The sequence below is a fragment of the Muscardinus avellanarius genome (assembly GCF_963383645.1).
Source record: "Muscardinus avellanarius genome assembly, chromosome: 2".
Classification (NCBI taxonomy): domain Eukaryota; kingdom Metazoa; phylum Chordata; class Mammalia; order Rodentia; family Gliridae; genus Muscardinus; species Muscardinus avellanarius.
The window spans coordinates 97,398,115-97,415,742 of record NC_137787.1 but is presented as its reverse complement, the minus strand read 5'-3'; the positions used below and the strand labels follow the sequence as shown (position 1 = coordinate 97,415,742).

Sequence of the window (17,628 nt, the reverse complement as noted above, 5' to 3'; positions counted from 1 at the left end):
AAGATGACTAATTCTTTCTGCTACCTGTGGTAATAAAAATTGAATCTTTAGAAATTGGATTTCTAGCCAGCTAACATTTCAGGATCATTGTAGAGAAAAGTAGTAGATATCTTCAGTTAGTCATTCACCCTGTAATCAAATGATTTGACTAGTTCGTAAGTTTCAATGGACAAGTTTGACAAGTTACCACCTAGATCCATTTTTTTTTTTTTTTGGTGGTACTGGGGTTCCTGGAAACCCTTTTACCTCTGGGCTACACTCCCAGACCTATTTTATACTTTTTATTATTTGGAAACAGGGTCTCTTAAGCCAGCGCGGCTGGCTTTGAACCTGCTTGATCCTCCTGTTTCTGCCTCCCAAGCGCGGGGATTACAAGCGTGCGCCACCACGCCCTGCGAGATCCAATCTTAATGAGCAAATGTGAATTTGAAAGCTTTATAGGAGATTCAGAGCAGCCAGAAGCACTCAACACTAGAAAATACTAGACAAAGAGAAAATTGCCACAGAGAACATGAAGGTTTGGCTAACCAGAAATGGTTCTCAAAGCGAGATCACTAAAATACAAGGTAGACAGATAGACTGTAAGTCTGCAAAAGCTTGGATTAATTCTATTAATAACCACATCCCTAAATCCACATTCTATTGTTCTATCTTCACTTAAATACCTAAAAGGTTAACAGTTGACTTGCAGTTACACATAAATTTTGCCATTTTTGCTTTTCTCCATTTCAATTTAAAAGTGTATTAACCTTAATCCAGTCTTTTAACAACAAATATTTAGTAAGGCCCTTTTCTTCTGTATAGTATTAAGTTCTAGGGAGTAATGCATCACATCACTGAATTCTTTTTTTAATTTTTTTTTTTTTTTTGTGTGTGTGTGTGTGGTGCTGGGGTGGAACCCAGGGGCTTTCTACCTCCGGGCTATACTCCCAGACCTCTTTTTCCTATTTTATTTGGAAACAGGGTCTCACTAAGTTGCTGAGAGCCTCACTAAGTAGCTGAGGCTGGCTTCGAACCCGTATGATCCTCCTGTTTCAGCCTCCCAAGTGTGGGGATTACAGGCGTGCGCCACCATGCCCAGCCTTTTTTTTTAATTTTCAAAAAAATATTTTGGTACATTGTAGTCACATACATCTTAATGGGATACAAGATGATAGAGACATACATGCACAGAATTTTGGTAACATAATTTTGCTAGAAAATGTTTAAATGTAAATTAAAGTGGAATTGCTTTTTATTTTCTAGTAATCAAACTACACAGACATGTATGCACATTATTTCTCACATCTATTTTTTTCACCCACCATGCTTGTCCTTAATAATCCCTCTTTGGGTGTTGTTTAATAGGCCCGTCATGGACTTATACATCATCTCTGCTTCAGTACAGCCAGATTTGTCTTCCTAAAACTCTGCTCCAGGTCATCAGTGCTTTCCTAGTCACACACATTAGTGGCATCTCATACAACCAACAGCAAAATCAGAGTCATGTTCTTGTAATTCTACCCAGGTGACTGCTGTTTTTCATAGCTAAATCCCAAATAACATTCAATTTCATCTTTTACTATGTCCTGAACAATCTAATGTTTTATATAATCCAAAATGCATTTGTCTTCATTTACTCATTGAGGAAAATAAAAAATCAAAAAGAAAAAAATGACTAAATTTTTTATTTAGATAAAATCATAAATTTTTCTATACTAATAATCTATGTACTTTATTATATAGCCCCATATATAATCCTGTTATATGTTAATATTTTATTCTAAGATACTCAGTTTCTCTAATTTCATATTCATAACAGCTTTATTTGACATTTGCATCTGTCTGTGAGATCAGTTATTTTATCTTTGCTTTAGTCTTAGCTCCACAATCAAATTTTGGTTTCATGCTTAACATCTTTATTTCCACCCAAGTTGTTTGAGAAATGGTACTTTTTTAATCTATTTGTGCTGCAGTTTTAGATATTTTATCCCAACATACAAGCAATTATTCATATATCTTAAAGAGGATGGCCATTGTATTGGTACTGTGTAAATTTATGATCCCTATTTTTTAATGAGCTATTTGTATAACAAAGGTAACCCTTCATAATATAAAAGACTTTATAGACTTTAAATGCAAGGCTTCTTATTGAGAGAGGAATTTTGGGGTGAAATAACCCAATATTAAGGCACTGAGTATGCTACCCTTCCAGTTTCTCAGGGAGGCTGCTGCGCCCATGATTACTCCTTTTGTTTATCCATCACTGGTTACAGGCCTTCAACCAGTTCCTCCAAGGAAACTCAAATACCAACCTTTTCCTCATGAAAGAGTCTAGGATAACTTGCCTGCATGCCCTCCCCTGTGAGATTCCCTTCATGCTCATACTGCAGTTATTTGTATAATCATCTTCCAACCCTCCCAAACCCCAAGGACTCAAGAGGGGGATTATAATTACTATGTTTTTAATGATTTTTAAGCACAAGTTTGATGAATCTCTATTGTGCAAATAAGATGAATAAGTGAATAGATAGGTATAAAACTAATTCATTGCATTGATATTTAGAAATATGCCCCAAAAGCCGGGCACGGTGGCGCGTGCTTGTAATCCCAGTATTTGGAAGGCTGAAACAGGAGGATTCATGGCCATCCTCAGCTACTTAGTGAGCCTCAGCCCCTCCACAATTTAGTGGGACCCTGTTTCAAAATAAAGAATAAAATATACGGCTGGCAGTGTAGCTTGGAGGTAGATGCCCCTGGGTTTAATCCCCACTACCTCAAAATAGATAAATAAATAAATAAATAAATAAATAAATAAATAAATCTAATATTTATATATTAAATATAAGGAACTTTATATGCCTTGCTTTATTTGATCCCTATAATGGTCTAAATATCACCCCCATTTTAAAGAGTAAGCAATTGCTCCTCAGAATTTGAGTCATGTTTGTGTGGCCCAGTTTGGTGGAATCACGCTAGGCTTGCCTGGCCACAGAGTGCAGCCTGTTTCTACTGCTCTGTCAGTCTCTGTAGTTTCTTTCCTTGAACAATCTGGAAAACTCTTCAGACTCAGTGTCATGTCTCCAGCTTTTATCTTTCTTAGCAGCTTCTTGTTTCCCAGGTAAAGTAAGCATGGACTTTGAAACACATGCCATTTACTGTTACACATTAGCTGCCTAAAGAAATCCAAAATAGATGTTTTCACAGCACCTAATTCCATTACATAGTTTACAGGAGAGCTAGAGAGTGACAGTTTTCAGAGATTTTATATTTTCCACTGAAATAAAAGGCTTAGGACAGGAGAACTGCAATAATATGGCAGGTCTTAGGTGGATGCTCTAGATGAAAGCAATTTATAATAAAAACTTAAAATGTCTTTGAGAAAATGTAGAAAAATAGCCTTCTTAAGGACTACTTCTTTCATAGTCCTTAAGAAGGACTCCTACAATCCTTTGAACATCGTCTGTTAGTGTAAGGAGTTTTGAAATATTACCGATGCCCCAGATCCCCTGGAAATAAACACCAGTGAGGCAATCTAGTGGAGCACTTCAGGGGTGATGACCCCACTTACAGAGGCTAGCCTCTCACAAGTAGTTGCTGAAACCAAGGAGTTTTCTGCTTTCATCAAGGTATTTAGTCTCTATTGGGCTAGGCATGAGTTGTTATAGCTTGAATTCCAGGGTGAGAAAAGTGCCAGCAGCTTGCCTGTCAGTACACAATCTTTTCTGGGGACGTGTATTTTTATCCTTTGCTAAAATGTAAATGACCTTGGAAGAGGTCTCTTTAAAATATGTCAATCCTCTAGGAATGGTGGCACAGGCTTGTAATCTCAGCATTTGGGAGGCTGAGACAGGAGGATCATGGTTCACGGACAGCCTCAGCTACATAGTGAGGCCTTTGAGACTCAGTGATACCCTCCCTGTTACCCTGTTTCAAAATAAAGAATAAAATATAGGGCTGGGGATATGGCTCAGAGGTAGAATGCCCCTGGGTTCTATTCCCAATACAGCAAAAAAAAAAAAAAAAAAAAAAAGGCAATCCATAATCTCTCACAGCTATGGTAACAAAATGGCCTCATTTTTGGTGCTAACTCTAAGGGTCTTGGTGGTTGAAGAGGGCTCTACTAGGAAGACCTGCACCTGGGTTCAGCAGGAAAAAAGAATGTGATCAATTAGAGATGTCCACTGGGAACAGGGTGACTGGTGGAGTGGTAGCCTTTGTGCCAGGCTTTGTGAGTAAGGGAGGTGATCACATTTATCCCAATACCAGAGTTGAAGAAGGAAAAAAATGAAAAAAAAATATTTTTAGGAAAATAGCTGTATCCAGTAAGAGAAAAGGAAAGAGCCCCGAGGACTCCAAAGTCCAGCATCCTAATCGCTAGTTTTGCACAGGGCAGCCTTGGCCTTCAGCCCTTTTTCTTAGGAAGCTGTTTAACTGGCCAGGAAGCTTTTGAAATCCAGAGCTGCCATGCAGAGCACTCCCATATAGAGAGTGCCGGGGTTCAGCCTCGGCCAGTCCAGGGTCTTGAAGATGTAGGGTTGGCTAAAGTGAAGAATGGAAAGACTCCATGGTTAGTAACAGGGGGAAGGCATCTCTGCCTGTGCCCTAGAATACACTTTATTTATAAATATGACAAATTACAGCAAGCCACATCATATCTATTTTGTTTTTCATTTAGTTTTTTCAAAACCACATTACACGTACATTGTTTTTCATTTAGTTTTTCTTTAACCTGAATTTCATGTAGCAGGCATACCTTGAAGCCACCTGTTTTCCTGTTTTTTTTATTTTTTATTAATTTGTAATGAATTGACCTACAAAACATATTACTCTACATCACACATAATAAACTTTAACTGAACTTATCCTATCCTCTATCTTAACTACTAAATATTAGACTTACTGTATCTACTTCTAAAATTAACTGCTAATTTTATCTAAAATTAATTGCTATTTTGGCCACTAGGTATTCTATTAACTTATTTTGACCCAACCACCAAACCCCCACTGAACTTATTCTATTTTTCTATCATACAATGCCTACACCTAATTTTCTATAATACCTGTTAAGTTGTTTGCCAAGAGAACTCTTTTGTGCTTTAGTGAGCAGGTACCAAGGAGGTCCCTGCCTGCTCAACCATCTGTAGGAATGGCAGAGTCCTGACATCAAGCCATTTTCCAGTAATATTAACTCTGTGCTTTCCATTCATTATACACTCCTGTATAGGAAAGTGGAGGATTGGTTGGAGGTGGAAAAGTATTCTGATTAACACTACCCCCCTGAGGCGGATACCATAGTCAACCCCCTAAATCATTAGCAATATATGGAGGGCTTGTACAATAGGTATAATTTGCCTAAATTAGCTTTTCCTTTTATGGCTAAAACCTTAAGTGAGTTAGGTGTTGTAAGCAGAGGAGCAAAGAGCTCTTTTCTATATAGCTTCTTGAAAGTTCTCCCATAGTCATTTTTTTAGTGCTATTCCCAGCACAAATCTTAGGGCATTTTCCAGTCATATTCACATCAATTTTCAGATTGTTACAATACAGAAATCCCCATTCAAAGCAATTTTCAAATTTTATTAATATTATCCTTATTATAACTAAAATCAAGAGGAATAATGGCTTCAGTTTTGTCAGAGTCTTCCAGCCCTGGGGAATTCTCTTCCCAGCTGCGACCCTGTCATATAGCAGGAATGGTGCCGCCTCCGCCAATAAAGGTTAACATTTGAGATGATGATTAAAAAAAAAAAAAACTTCACAGAAATTCTCAGAATTCATATATTAGAAGTTGAGATTTTAGTATGAGTCAATTGAAAGATTATGCACTATGGAAAGATTCATAATAAATAAGGCCCCAATCACCATGATTCCAGCACAGGTCAGGGCCCACAAAGATAGGTCTTCTCTTCTTTCCAGAGGTAGAACAGTGTTCACAGTTTCACATATGGAAACCAATATAAAAATATTTGTCTTTATTTTGAGAAGAATTTTCGAAAACCAATTCACAGAGGGTAGCCAAGTTTATAATATTAATATCAAATTTAAAATATTACTACTGAGTTTATAATATTACGAATCCTTTCTATGGACCCAGCCATCTCTAGTTTCTCCTTGTTCTCTGTTCTCAACCTCCCCACTCCTCAGGACTCAGCCTCTTGTTTCTCTTTGCCCAGTCATCTTCAAAAATGGCATTAAAGGGTAGACCAATAAAAACTCTGAAACATTTCTTCACTTCTTTTTTTCCTGTTTCCTACCCCCCTTCAAAAAACCACAGAAGATGTGGGAGGGAGGAGATACTTATTGCCACTTCTGATGAAATTCCCTGCATTCTTCTTACCATTAGGAAAACACACCTCACCACCAGGGTAGATAAACAAACTGTCACTTCCAGGTTGCCCCAACTTTGCATGATTTCTTAGTATCTTTAAGTGATTAGCATGCTCAGGACCCCATATTAATTTGGGTTTGTTATTCATTTTAGGGCTGGGTGCCAGCATATAATTAGAGCTACTGAAATATACTTATAAACTAAAATGGTTAATTTGGATATTACCAAGGTAGTCATGCAGTGTCCCTTTGAGACTTGGAGAGGGATTTTGAGAATTTGAGAATTGGAATTTGAGAACTAGAGAATTAGAGAATTGGAAAGGGAGTTTGAGAATTGGAGAGGGAATGAGAGAACTGGAGAATTGAAGAGATGAAGTGAGATCTTGGAGGCCAGGGCTCCTTATGCAGAGAACTCAAATCATGTTGCAGCCTGTCCTCTACTTACCTGGCTGGAGGTTGTCTGCCCAGCACTCATCACACTCTCAATGAGCACCCATTGCCTGCCAGGGACTGGGGGTGGGGGTGCTGCATGTAACTGGGTTCCTTTCAGTGTTTTTTTGTTTGTTTGTTGTATGTTGTTGTGGTTTGGTCCTGGATATAGAACCCAGGTACCTTCTACCTCTGAGTTACACTACCAGCCTATTTTATTTTTTATTTCAAAACTGAGTTTTGCTAAATTACCAGATGCTGGCCTTGAACCTGTAATTCTCCTATCTCAGCCTCTTAAAGTGCTGAGATTTCAGATGTGCACCATTGTACCTGCTCTTTCAGTATTAAAAAAAAACAATGTTTAATGTGTTGCTTTAGTTTCTATGATTTGCTTCAAACATCAACTGAGGAATTAATTTTACTCCTTAAATTAGAGCTTGAACAGTTTTAAACTAGAAGATTCTACCTACAACCATTTTTAATCATATCAAACTTTGTTTTTATTGTGGTAAAATTCCAAGAACATAAAGTCACCATTAAAAAGCTGGACACAAAAGACCACATATGGTATGATTCCATTTATATGAGATATCCAGAATAGACAAATCCATAGAGGCAGGAAGTTGATTAGTGGTTGCCAGGGAACACGGAGAGATGAAAATGGGGAGACTGCTTAGTGAGCACGGAATTGCCTTTGCAGTGATGAAAATGTTCTGGTGCTAGATAGTGGCGATAGTAGACAGCATTATAACTGCACTTATGCCACTAAATTTTGCACATTAACTCAGATTAATTTAAATTCACTCCAGATATAAAAATTAATTCTTATATTAAAAATACCTTCATTTCTAACAAGTGCGAAATAAATGGCAAATATATAGGGAGAGTGTGGGTAACTGGTTAAAAGCTTGGGTCTCTGTATTAGATTTCCATAGAATCCAGTCTCTGTTGTTCAGAGGCCGGGTAAAAGGTGAATAACTTCTCTAGTCTTTTCTTATAAAGTAGTAATAATCTGAATGCTTTCCTCTCAGAATTCTTTTGAGATATACTGAGAGATTAAATATAAATTGTATAGCACAGGGCTTGGCACTATTGGATGCATCCAATAAATAATAGATGTTGCTGTGAAATATATAGTGTAGATATTTAGAGACAGAAAAAGAGATGGATCCCTTCCAAGGGAGCCTGGAGAGAGCCAGGCTCTACAATAATGGAAAAAACAAATTCACTGAAGAGGAAGGCAGCCAGGTATGGTGGCGTATGCCTATAATACCAGTGTTTGGAAGGATGAGACAGGAGAATCACAGATTTGAGACCAGCCTCAGAAAATTCGCGAGACTTTCATTAACTTAGTATGACCCCATTTCAGAATTAATAAAGGGCTGGGGGTAGAGCTTGGAGGTACAGTGCCCCTGGCTTCAATCAATCCCGAGTATCAAGAAAAAAAAGGAAAGAAATGTGTGGGGATGAGGAGTACATGGTATAATACCAACTATAAATATTTGTAAATAAAAATTGAGATTTACTCACGCTAAGAAACAAGAAGTGTAATGCATGGTGCATTCCTGTGTGAAGTGGAGCTACTACTCAACTTTAGCTTCTCTCTTTATCAGAAGGAAAAGTAGCCATCCTTGACCTGGCTATACTATAGACTGCAGGTAAAACGTAGACCAGGTGAGGGTGACTTTGAAGGGACTAGAACTGGAGTTTTCCTGACTGCCTAAGGTTAGTGGGCAGCCAAATGTCAGTGTTCAGGCCAAAGCAGAAATATATTTGCTCAAAAACATGGCCAGAGTGAGGCACAGGAGCCTGGCTACTCCAGCTGTTTACAGTGTTAAATATCTGTGATGTGGTCACTGTAGCTTAGGATTTAGTGAGCTGATGTCCACATTGCTGTGTATAAGTAAGAAAGAAAAATGGCCCAGTTCCTTGATTCCACTAAACTATTTTTTTAATTTGGAAAAAAATGGCTTCTTTTTTAATAGAACTAAAGTATACCATTATGTACTTCATAATAGTGTTTCCACCAATGGCAGCCTGTATATATGACTGTGGTCCCATAAGACTAAGCCTAGTGATGTTGTAGCCATTTTAGATTGTGAAAATACATGCTATGATTTTCACACATTGACAAAATCTCCTAACAATTTCTTAGCATGTGTCCCCATTGATAAGTGGTTCATGACTATATTCAAAAAAGAAACCCACACATCCAGAGAAATGAATCTTTTGTTATTTTACCACTCAATTTCTGTACTTTATAATTGTCTTTGAAAGATGAAACAACTCTGTGAGCTTTATCTGAGGAATTCTTTTTCCCTTTGCAGCAAGAAGCCAAAACCACATCAAAGCACACCTCCCCAACAGAAGCCTCTGACCTTAGCCTATGATGGAGACTTAGACATGTAACCTGAAAAAGAAATCCAAATGTAGACATCAACTGCCTTAACTGCTTTCACTTTTGTAGCTCTCAGACTTCTCAGTTTTTTGAGGAATCTCATGATGTGATATACTGGGCAGAATACAAATGTTGCAAAAGTAATATTGCCTCAACCTCTTTTGGACCTGGAGTCAAGGATTATCAGATCTATCGTTCTGTTTGCAAGCTGTTTGTGGGTGTGAGTGTTTTATTTTTTTTGGTTTTCCCAAGGAACCTGAAAACCCTACTCTTCCTGTTTGGAAATGAGAGTAAGAAAACACGGTGGAATTCCCACAGACTAGAGTAAACTTGATCTTCAGCAGCATAATGACAATCCGGAGGAAAGTCCGATCAAGGCATTTACTGTAAATGACGAGTGTGACACTGCATTGTTATGCACTATATTAGTGCAAAGTCTTTATTCTCCCCATACTTCAAGATGAGTTTTCTAGAGTTTACATTGGTTCAAAGACTTTCCAATTGGATCGCCTATTTTCATGAACACAGAGAGAATGGGTTACCATTTCAGAAATTTTCTGAGTTTTTACCTTTAAATATGGCATTTTGTTCCATAGCCAGGGGATGATGGCATTTCATGGGTTGCAGCTATTGAAAATAATAGAGTGTGTGTAGTTGATGGACGAGGAGGAAGCTAGGTATTTTCTGAATGAAATGTGTACTGAACGTTAGGGTGTGTAACTGAAATAGGTGGTTATATTGAGGAATGAAGTACATTATTTGATTATGAAAACAGTATTTTAACAAAAACTTAGCTGTGTAGAAATAGCGTTAGCCACACAGTTGTAATTCAGTTTAATGATGACAAACTCTGCTTTTGTAATTTCAATTTTCTTATCTAAATATTTATAAATTCTGTTTTTTGAATTTAATTATCTGACCTCATTTAATATACATTGAACACCGATCCTCTTTGTAGCAAGTCTTGCTTTTATAAGGTTTCAATGATATCTAAAACAACACATTAAGAAGTTGAGACCATTTTATGAAGATAATTGTTTGTAATCCTAGGTGTTGAAAGTAAGAAGGTGCCATCTTGTGGTATTGACTTGTATTTATAACAAATAAAGTGCTCAAGAGACTGCAGTGTTGGCTTTTCTACATTTATTCACTTCCAAAGTGCCTGTGCTTTGACAAAAACTGTTTTAATATCAGTTTTCCTGTGTTGCTGTTTTAAGGGTTGACAGATAAAATCACTGGCAAAGAAATAGAATCTCACTCCAGATTCTCAACACTATCAGGTGTTTTTCTGAAATAGAGTCAATCACAGGGATAGGGAATAGCTCTCAAAGAAGATTTACAGTCCAGATAATGTTAGAATAAACCAGTCTAACCATGCAAACTCTGATATGCAAATGACCTGAGAGGGTCCAGAAAATGGGAATGTTAGTAATTTGATTTCAGGAGTAATGTAAAGGATGTTTTCATCTATGCTATGACCTTTGTTAACCATTTAACTGCCAAAGGAACCATTTGATTAACTGATTTTGTCTAGTGGCACCATGATTTCAATGGGAAAAAAAGCAAATGAAAAAAAAATTTATTTCAGTAGCGTGACTGATAAACAGCTCCCATATTTGTGCTTTTATCAATTCATATTTGGTAAAGTTTCATTTTTCATTAGTCCTCAAAGTATTTCAGAGAGCCTCATTTTGACATCAAACTGGCTTTACCCTTGACTGCTCATTTGACCATGGGAAAGGAATATCTGTGCCTCATTTTCTGATGCCCAAAATGAAGATAGTAAAATTATTTTGATTTTATGGTAGACATTAATAATAAATATAAAATATTTTGTACCCACCACATATCAAAACAAATACTACTTATTAGTATTATATCATATTCAGAATTGGAGCCCTTAGGTCATGCAATTTTTTCACTCATTACACATTTAACTATTACCCATACATATTGAATTTGCATTATAATATTAGATTTTTAAAATTTATGTCTTGAGTAAATTTATTTTTATAATAGCATACACTCAAAATATTCTTATTTCAATTATACCCATTTTTCAAATATTATTACTGTATTTTTCATTCATTCAAATGGTGCACGTTTAGTAAATATCTACCATAAAACAGCACAATACTCAGAGGCACACTGTTGAATCAATAAGCATTATTTTTCTGACTTTTTTACTTGAATATTATGCCACAAAGATACAAAGATTTTGGAACTATACCCTTCTATAGCAAAACCAATTAAAAAGTTATAGGTGAAAAAAACTTCATAAACTAATATATTTTCTGTAAGTTTATGTGTGATATATATGAACATATTTTCCTAGAGCATATTGCTTCTATAGTAAAAAAAAAAAAAAGAATTTTTAGATGTGTAGTTCTTTCAGGCATAGAATAAAAGTAGGGTGTCAAAGGACATGAGTGCCACTGGGACTGGCCATTGACCTTAAGAAGTCATCTAAATTACCTTTCATACAGCATAGTATAGAAGAGACTCAGATAGAAAAATTCACTGGATTATCCCAAGAATGTTTGAAGCAAAAGTCTCAGAAAACTAGCTTGATAAAATATTTATTCTGATGTAAAAAAGGTTTATATATTTCTTAATTAAAATTGTTTAAAATTCAACTATTTCACATAAAAAGTTGGATTTCTAGTTTCTCTTGAAAACTTAGAAGACCGGGTAACCAGCATCCCAATCTTTCATGATAATGATTTGCCAGAACTGAATGTTGGATGATACTAATGGCATTCACTATCATTTATTTAACACTATTTATTAAATATGCCAAACACTGCTCCAGGTGCAGAGCATGTTCTAGAGATGTGAAAATAGACTAACTTGCTGTCCTCATGGAATTTATAGACTTGTAGAGAGAGAAAACAGATTTCCAGCAGACACACAAAATATGTTCACCTGAGTGATAAATATTATGATCTGGACTATAAGGACAATCAGATGGAAAGTATCTTGGTAGGATATGCTACTTTGGATAGGGTCATCAGGAAGGTCATTTAAGAAGCTGACACTTGGTTTTGTGACATATAATTTGGGAACAAGATGAAGAGAAAAAATTACATAATCTGAGTAGAGAGTTGTAGGCAGAAGGACTAGATAGTGGAAAAGCTTCCAAACAAGAATAATCTTGGTGTTTACTAGTGGACATAATGAAGGTCAGTGAAAAGGGAGCGACATGAACCAAGGAGATTTGATATGAGACTTCCTTCAAGTCCTCACTAATCCACCTTCTCAATGAGTCAGTCCCCAAAGGAGATTTTATACTGTAATCTCAGAGACCACAGGTTACAGCTTATGGGCTTCATAGAAAAATATAATGGTGTGATCAACCCCATCTAAATTCCTCAATTTTTAAAAGCTTTATTATTTCTAACATTTATTATATATTTTACCAATTATTGTCTATTTTCTGTTTGTATTTTGATATTAATAAAATGAGAATATAGATTATATTATGTATGTATCACAAATTATTGGAATATGGTAAGTACTGAAAAACTATTTGTAGAATAATTTAATGAGGTGAGAGAAATAAACAGCATACAATATGCAGCCATGGAAGGTAGGGAATTTACATTTTATTTTAAATATTATGGATAGCTTCTGGAGTGTTTTTTATTTTATTTTATTGGTGCAATATAGTTATACATCATAGTGAGATTCAAAGTGATACATAAATATATGCATACAACATCTTATAGTGTGGTTCTTTCCTAACCCCATCACACTACCCCTCCTCTCTCTCTCTACATATACTGGTAAGGTTGATAGTGATACGTGTATATATGGATGTAATATTATTTGGCCTGTTTTCTTCCTCAAGCCTTCATTTTCTCCTCATACACCCCGTCTCTCAATCCCTTCCACTGTTCTACTTATCTTCCTATCATAATGAAGTCCTCTCTCTCATTTTCAATGGTGGAATGACTTGACATTTTGTGACCTCAAAATCTCCTATGTTCCTTACCCTGTACTGACCAGGCCCACTCATTTGTGTGCCTGGCTTGTGCTACAAATATCAGCAGATACTCCATGAATAAGAAATTATTGTGCTAATGGAATCTCAGAAGACCTATAATTCAATGAATTTATCTCAGAAGATTCCCTTGCGAGCCAAGGACCCAAGGAAAGTAGATTTAGTGACAACTTCTGCACTATTTCAATAACAACATTAAATAGCAAACTCGATGGTTTTTTAATATTCAATTAATTCCACTGTGTACATATCCTACAGTTTTATAATCCATTCATCTGTTAATGGACAGAGAGATTTTTGTGGGGATATTTTAGGCTTTACGTGTTATATTTGTTATAATGCTTATAAGGTTTCTTCTGAAAATTTTATATAAAGATGTTACAGTAACCAAAGTACAACAAACTCAGCTTATGTTGAAGCACACAATGTGCCTCAAGTGGGTTACAGGTGTGTTTAAATACTGACCGACACCTCTCCAACTTGGGAGTGGCCAAAGACATTTAGTCTCACAATCAATCATGGCATCACGCATTTACGCTATTACGTTAGAGAATTATAACCATTTTCTATGCACCCCATGAGGTTAAGAAATATTTCAGTGTGCAACAATCATAATTTGTTAGTAATATTTTCTCCCCTAAAAGAAGAAAAATCACTTAAATTTGCAGTGACTTCTAAGATTATGAGGCTTATTAGAACAATTTGGCAAAGGTTTCCTGATAATATCCTCATTTTAACGAATTTATAAGCTAGGAGGGAAGTTCATATAAACACTAACAGTGATATAAATTGGTGCAAAAGAAAGCTTGACAGTTTTTTCTGAGAGATGAAGGAAGGGCCTTAGAAGAAATTGGAATTTGAGCTACACACTGAAAAGGGAAGACTTTTTGATGGTGGGGGAGAGAAAGGTGAACAATAATTGGCTAAACATTGCTGCTCCCAAAATGCAAGATTGTTTTCCATATTTCTTGAGGTAAGTACCAGAATAAAGATAATCTTCACATTTTTGGATTGATCCAAGAATGAGATGCCAAACTGAAATGTATCAATTTCTCCAACAACGAGTATGAAATGGTTCATTATTTATGCCTCCTGATGATTGAGCTTCTCAGAACCAAATCCCTGGAAGTTTTTCTACCAAAGGGTTTTTATTCTATGTCTACCATGGGGCAGCCTCATCGATCTCATTCCAGAAGTGGGAGTTGTGAAAATCAGTACATGCTACTCAACTGCCCAATTAAGAATACCCTACCTCAGTTTGTTGGCAGATGATTGGAGAAATATTTAGCTATGGGGTACAGAAATCATGTATACATGTATGTGTACACCAAATAAACTTTCTGGAAGTATCATGTGACCTTTCTATACTGTTCTAAAAATCAATGGTTTTAAAGAGTTTGCATATCAAAAAACAAATCCTGTCATTCAGAGTTTCCCAAACTTCCTGAATTTGTGGGACCCTTCGTGTCTCAAAAATATTTCATGCCACTTGATAGGCCAAAAACAACATACAACTATTCTGTTTATGAAGGGGTTAAGTCCTGATAACTTAATAATTCATGTTTTGAGAGTTTAATGGCCTTCTGAAAATGAACAATGCCCATAAATTAAAAGTAAAATATTTTCTTTTCACTTTTAAATAATCACTACTGCCAAATTATTAGAAGTCTAAGTGGGTTTGTCCTTCTGGGACTTCTCAAACCTTAGAATCAGATTGGATGCTGCAATCTTCATTTCCTATTCCATATTGATTTTCATGCACTATTTATTTTCATCACAGCAATCAATGAAAATCTAGTTTCATAAAGATGTGACATCATTGAAAAAATGTAGGGTGATCTAATATGAAATATAAACTACCTCAAGCTAGTAGTTCACACCATGCTTGACAGATACTACATTTTTCTGCATTATCCTCATAAATTTAAAGTCTGCTGGATGTAATCCCAAAGAGACCTTCACTATATAGAAAATCAGAGTTGTGCTTCTGAGTGGCCATAGTATGTCAGTGTTTTAGGTACCTGTGTGGGTTTTCCATTCGCTTGTTTTTGTTTTATTTCAGAGATGAACTGCTTGAAGCTCATTTTGCTGTTGTTGTTTTGGGTTTTAAATATATAGGTTAAATATATTCCTTAAATATCTAAATATCTCTCTATCAAACCCTACTGATTTGCTGCACATTTTAAAACACAATGGGAACAGTGAAAGGGCATTTTTTGTGTGTGACCACTCACCTCAGGTAAACATAGAATTCCTTAGGATGAAATTCCTTTCTCTCCCCTTGTCCTCTATTACCATACCCTTTCTCCAATCACTTCTCGCCAAACACCTTTATAACCTGACTTCACTGATGTATGACAAGAAAGTAACGGAAACAGTCAATAGGAATGACAGGAGATGGCAGGAAGCTGCAGAGAAATGGAAGGAATGTAAAGGATAGAGAGAAACCTGTTACTGATTACACTGTGAGTTGAATAGATGCAAAGTCATTGCCAAAATCATTTATGAAAATTTTAGAGCTAGAGATATAGTCCAAGCACTGAAAAATTATTTACAAGTGTAAAATTTCTGAGATGTGTATGTGTGTGTGTTCACTTCATAAGAATTAATATCACGACTAACCAGAGAAGATTTTAGACTATTCAAGAGCTACTATAGCGCAGCTCATTATATTAGGCAAGAAATAAATTATTATTGTCCTTTATTAGGGGAGGTGGAAGATGATTTCATCAGTAAATTGTATCTAATCAACTCCAATCATCCTGTGACTACCTAAGGGGCCAAGAAAGAGGCTGTGCCCTGTGCTCTCATAACCTAACAAAGGTCATGAACAGCTGTAGACCATATCTCAAAAAGAGATCTTCGCCAAGCGTGGTGGCGGTGGCGCATGCTTGTAATCCCAGCATTCGGGATGCTGAGACTGGAGGATTGTGGTTCGCGGACAGCCTCAGCTACTTAGTGAGGCCCTCTGCAACTCAGTGAGACCCGGTTTCAAAATAAAGAATAAAAAATAGGGCAGGGGATGTAGCTCGGAGGTCAAATGCCCCTGGGTTCCATCCCCAGACCCGAAAAAAAAAAATTTTTTTCACACACAAAAAAAATCTTCACAAAAATTTGTTCATAATGTTTAGTAGAGACACATGGACATAGCCAGATAGGGTCACAGAAGAATTCTGGAAGTTGTTGCTTCCATTGTTCTATTTTTGCAGACAAAAAGGCTTTGCACTGCACCTTTCCTTAGACAAGCAAACCCAACAATCAGTCCAATCTCCTCCAGGTTACAGGAGAAGACATGGGCAGTTTAAATATTGAAAGTAGGAGAGAAAGAGGAGGGAGGGAGAAAGAGAAGAGGAACCAAGGAGAAAGTTCTGGAGTACATTATAAAATAATCAGAGAAAGTAATTTCCTTCTCTTTTGTGTACTTGATTTAAAAGTTAGGGAACATAAGAAATCATTGTGTTTTGGATCTCGAATCCCCCCCCCATAAGCTCATGTGTTAGGCAGTGCAGAAATGCTTAAATGGTTAAAACTGAATTATGAGTACTCTGAACCCATCAAATGGATTAATAACTTGTAATTCCTAACATGACTTACAGAGAGATGGGAAAAAGGATAGGCAGGGCATGGATGGAGAAAGTAGGTCACTGTGGGTATAGTCTTGGGGCCTGTATCTGTTCCTGGCACCTTCCTTCCGGTCCTCTGTCTGTCCATCTCTCTTTCCATGCTGCCATGACCTCAGCCATTTTCCTCTTACAAAACACCTTCCATCATGATGTTGGACCTCTCCTCAAGCCCCAAGCCACAGAGTCAGCTGATCATTGACTAAAAGCCATGAGCCAAACTAAACCTTTCCTCCTCTAAGCTGATCTCATTTGTTATTCTGATTGCAGTGACAAAAAGTTGAGTAACATGAACATTCGTGGTTTTTATGGAGGCTGCAGGACTTTGGCAGAGTCTCAGATCTGTTCATATTCCATATTACACAGCAGGAGTGGCCATTCTCAGTTGCTCTGATGTGAAGTTGTGTGATTCAGCTGCCCTGATGATCTTTATTGTTTGATAATTTGGAATCACTGACTAATATTTTAATTGAGAGGAACTTATCATATTTAATATTTTTTACTTTTATTGGTGTAATACAGTCTCACATCCATAATGTGGTTGATAGTGATAGTGACATGCATGCACACAGCCCTTGCTGGGCTTTCCTCCGGCTCCCTCTCCACTCCCCTTCCCCATACAGGGTATAGACATTACCTCTCTACCTCCCTTTCCCAGACCACCGCCCTGGCTCCTCTGGAATTTCTTCTCCATTATCTAAAATTTTTTTCATATCCCAGTTACTCCTTACCTTCTGCATATTAGTGAAAACATAAAACCCTTCACTTTCTGTGATTGGATAATCTTAAAATATGTGATCCAAGTCCATCCATTAAGTTAAAATTTATTTATTCTTCTTTATGGCTGAGTAGAATTACATTGTGTGAATATC

The 17,628-nt window shown here is 36.6% G+C and overlaps 1 protein-coding gene across 1 annotated transcript in view; it reads left to right on the top strand.

The window, feature by feature from the left end:
• THSD7B (thrombospondin type 1 domain containing 7B) overlaps nucleotides 1-9,144 on the top strand; it is a gene marked incomplete at both ends in the record, with an annotated part of 783,939 nt that extends 774,795 nt beyond the window's left edge. The window contains one exon of the mRNA XM_080689965.1: nucleotides 9,063-9,144. Within this exon, the coding sequence (XP_080546091.1) occupies nucleotides 9,063-9,144 (82 nt within the window). The remainder of the gene's footprint in view (nucleotides 1-9,062) is intronic.
• Nucleotides 9,145-17,628: the final 8,484 nt, after the last annotated feature.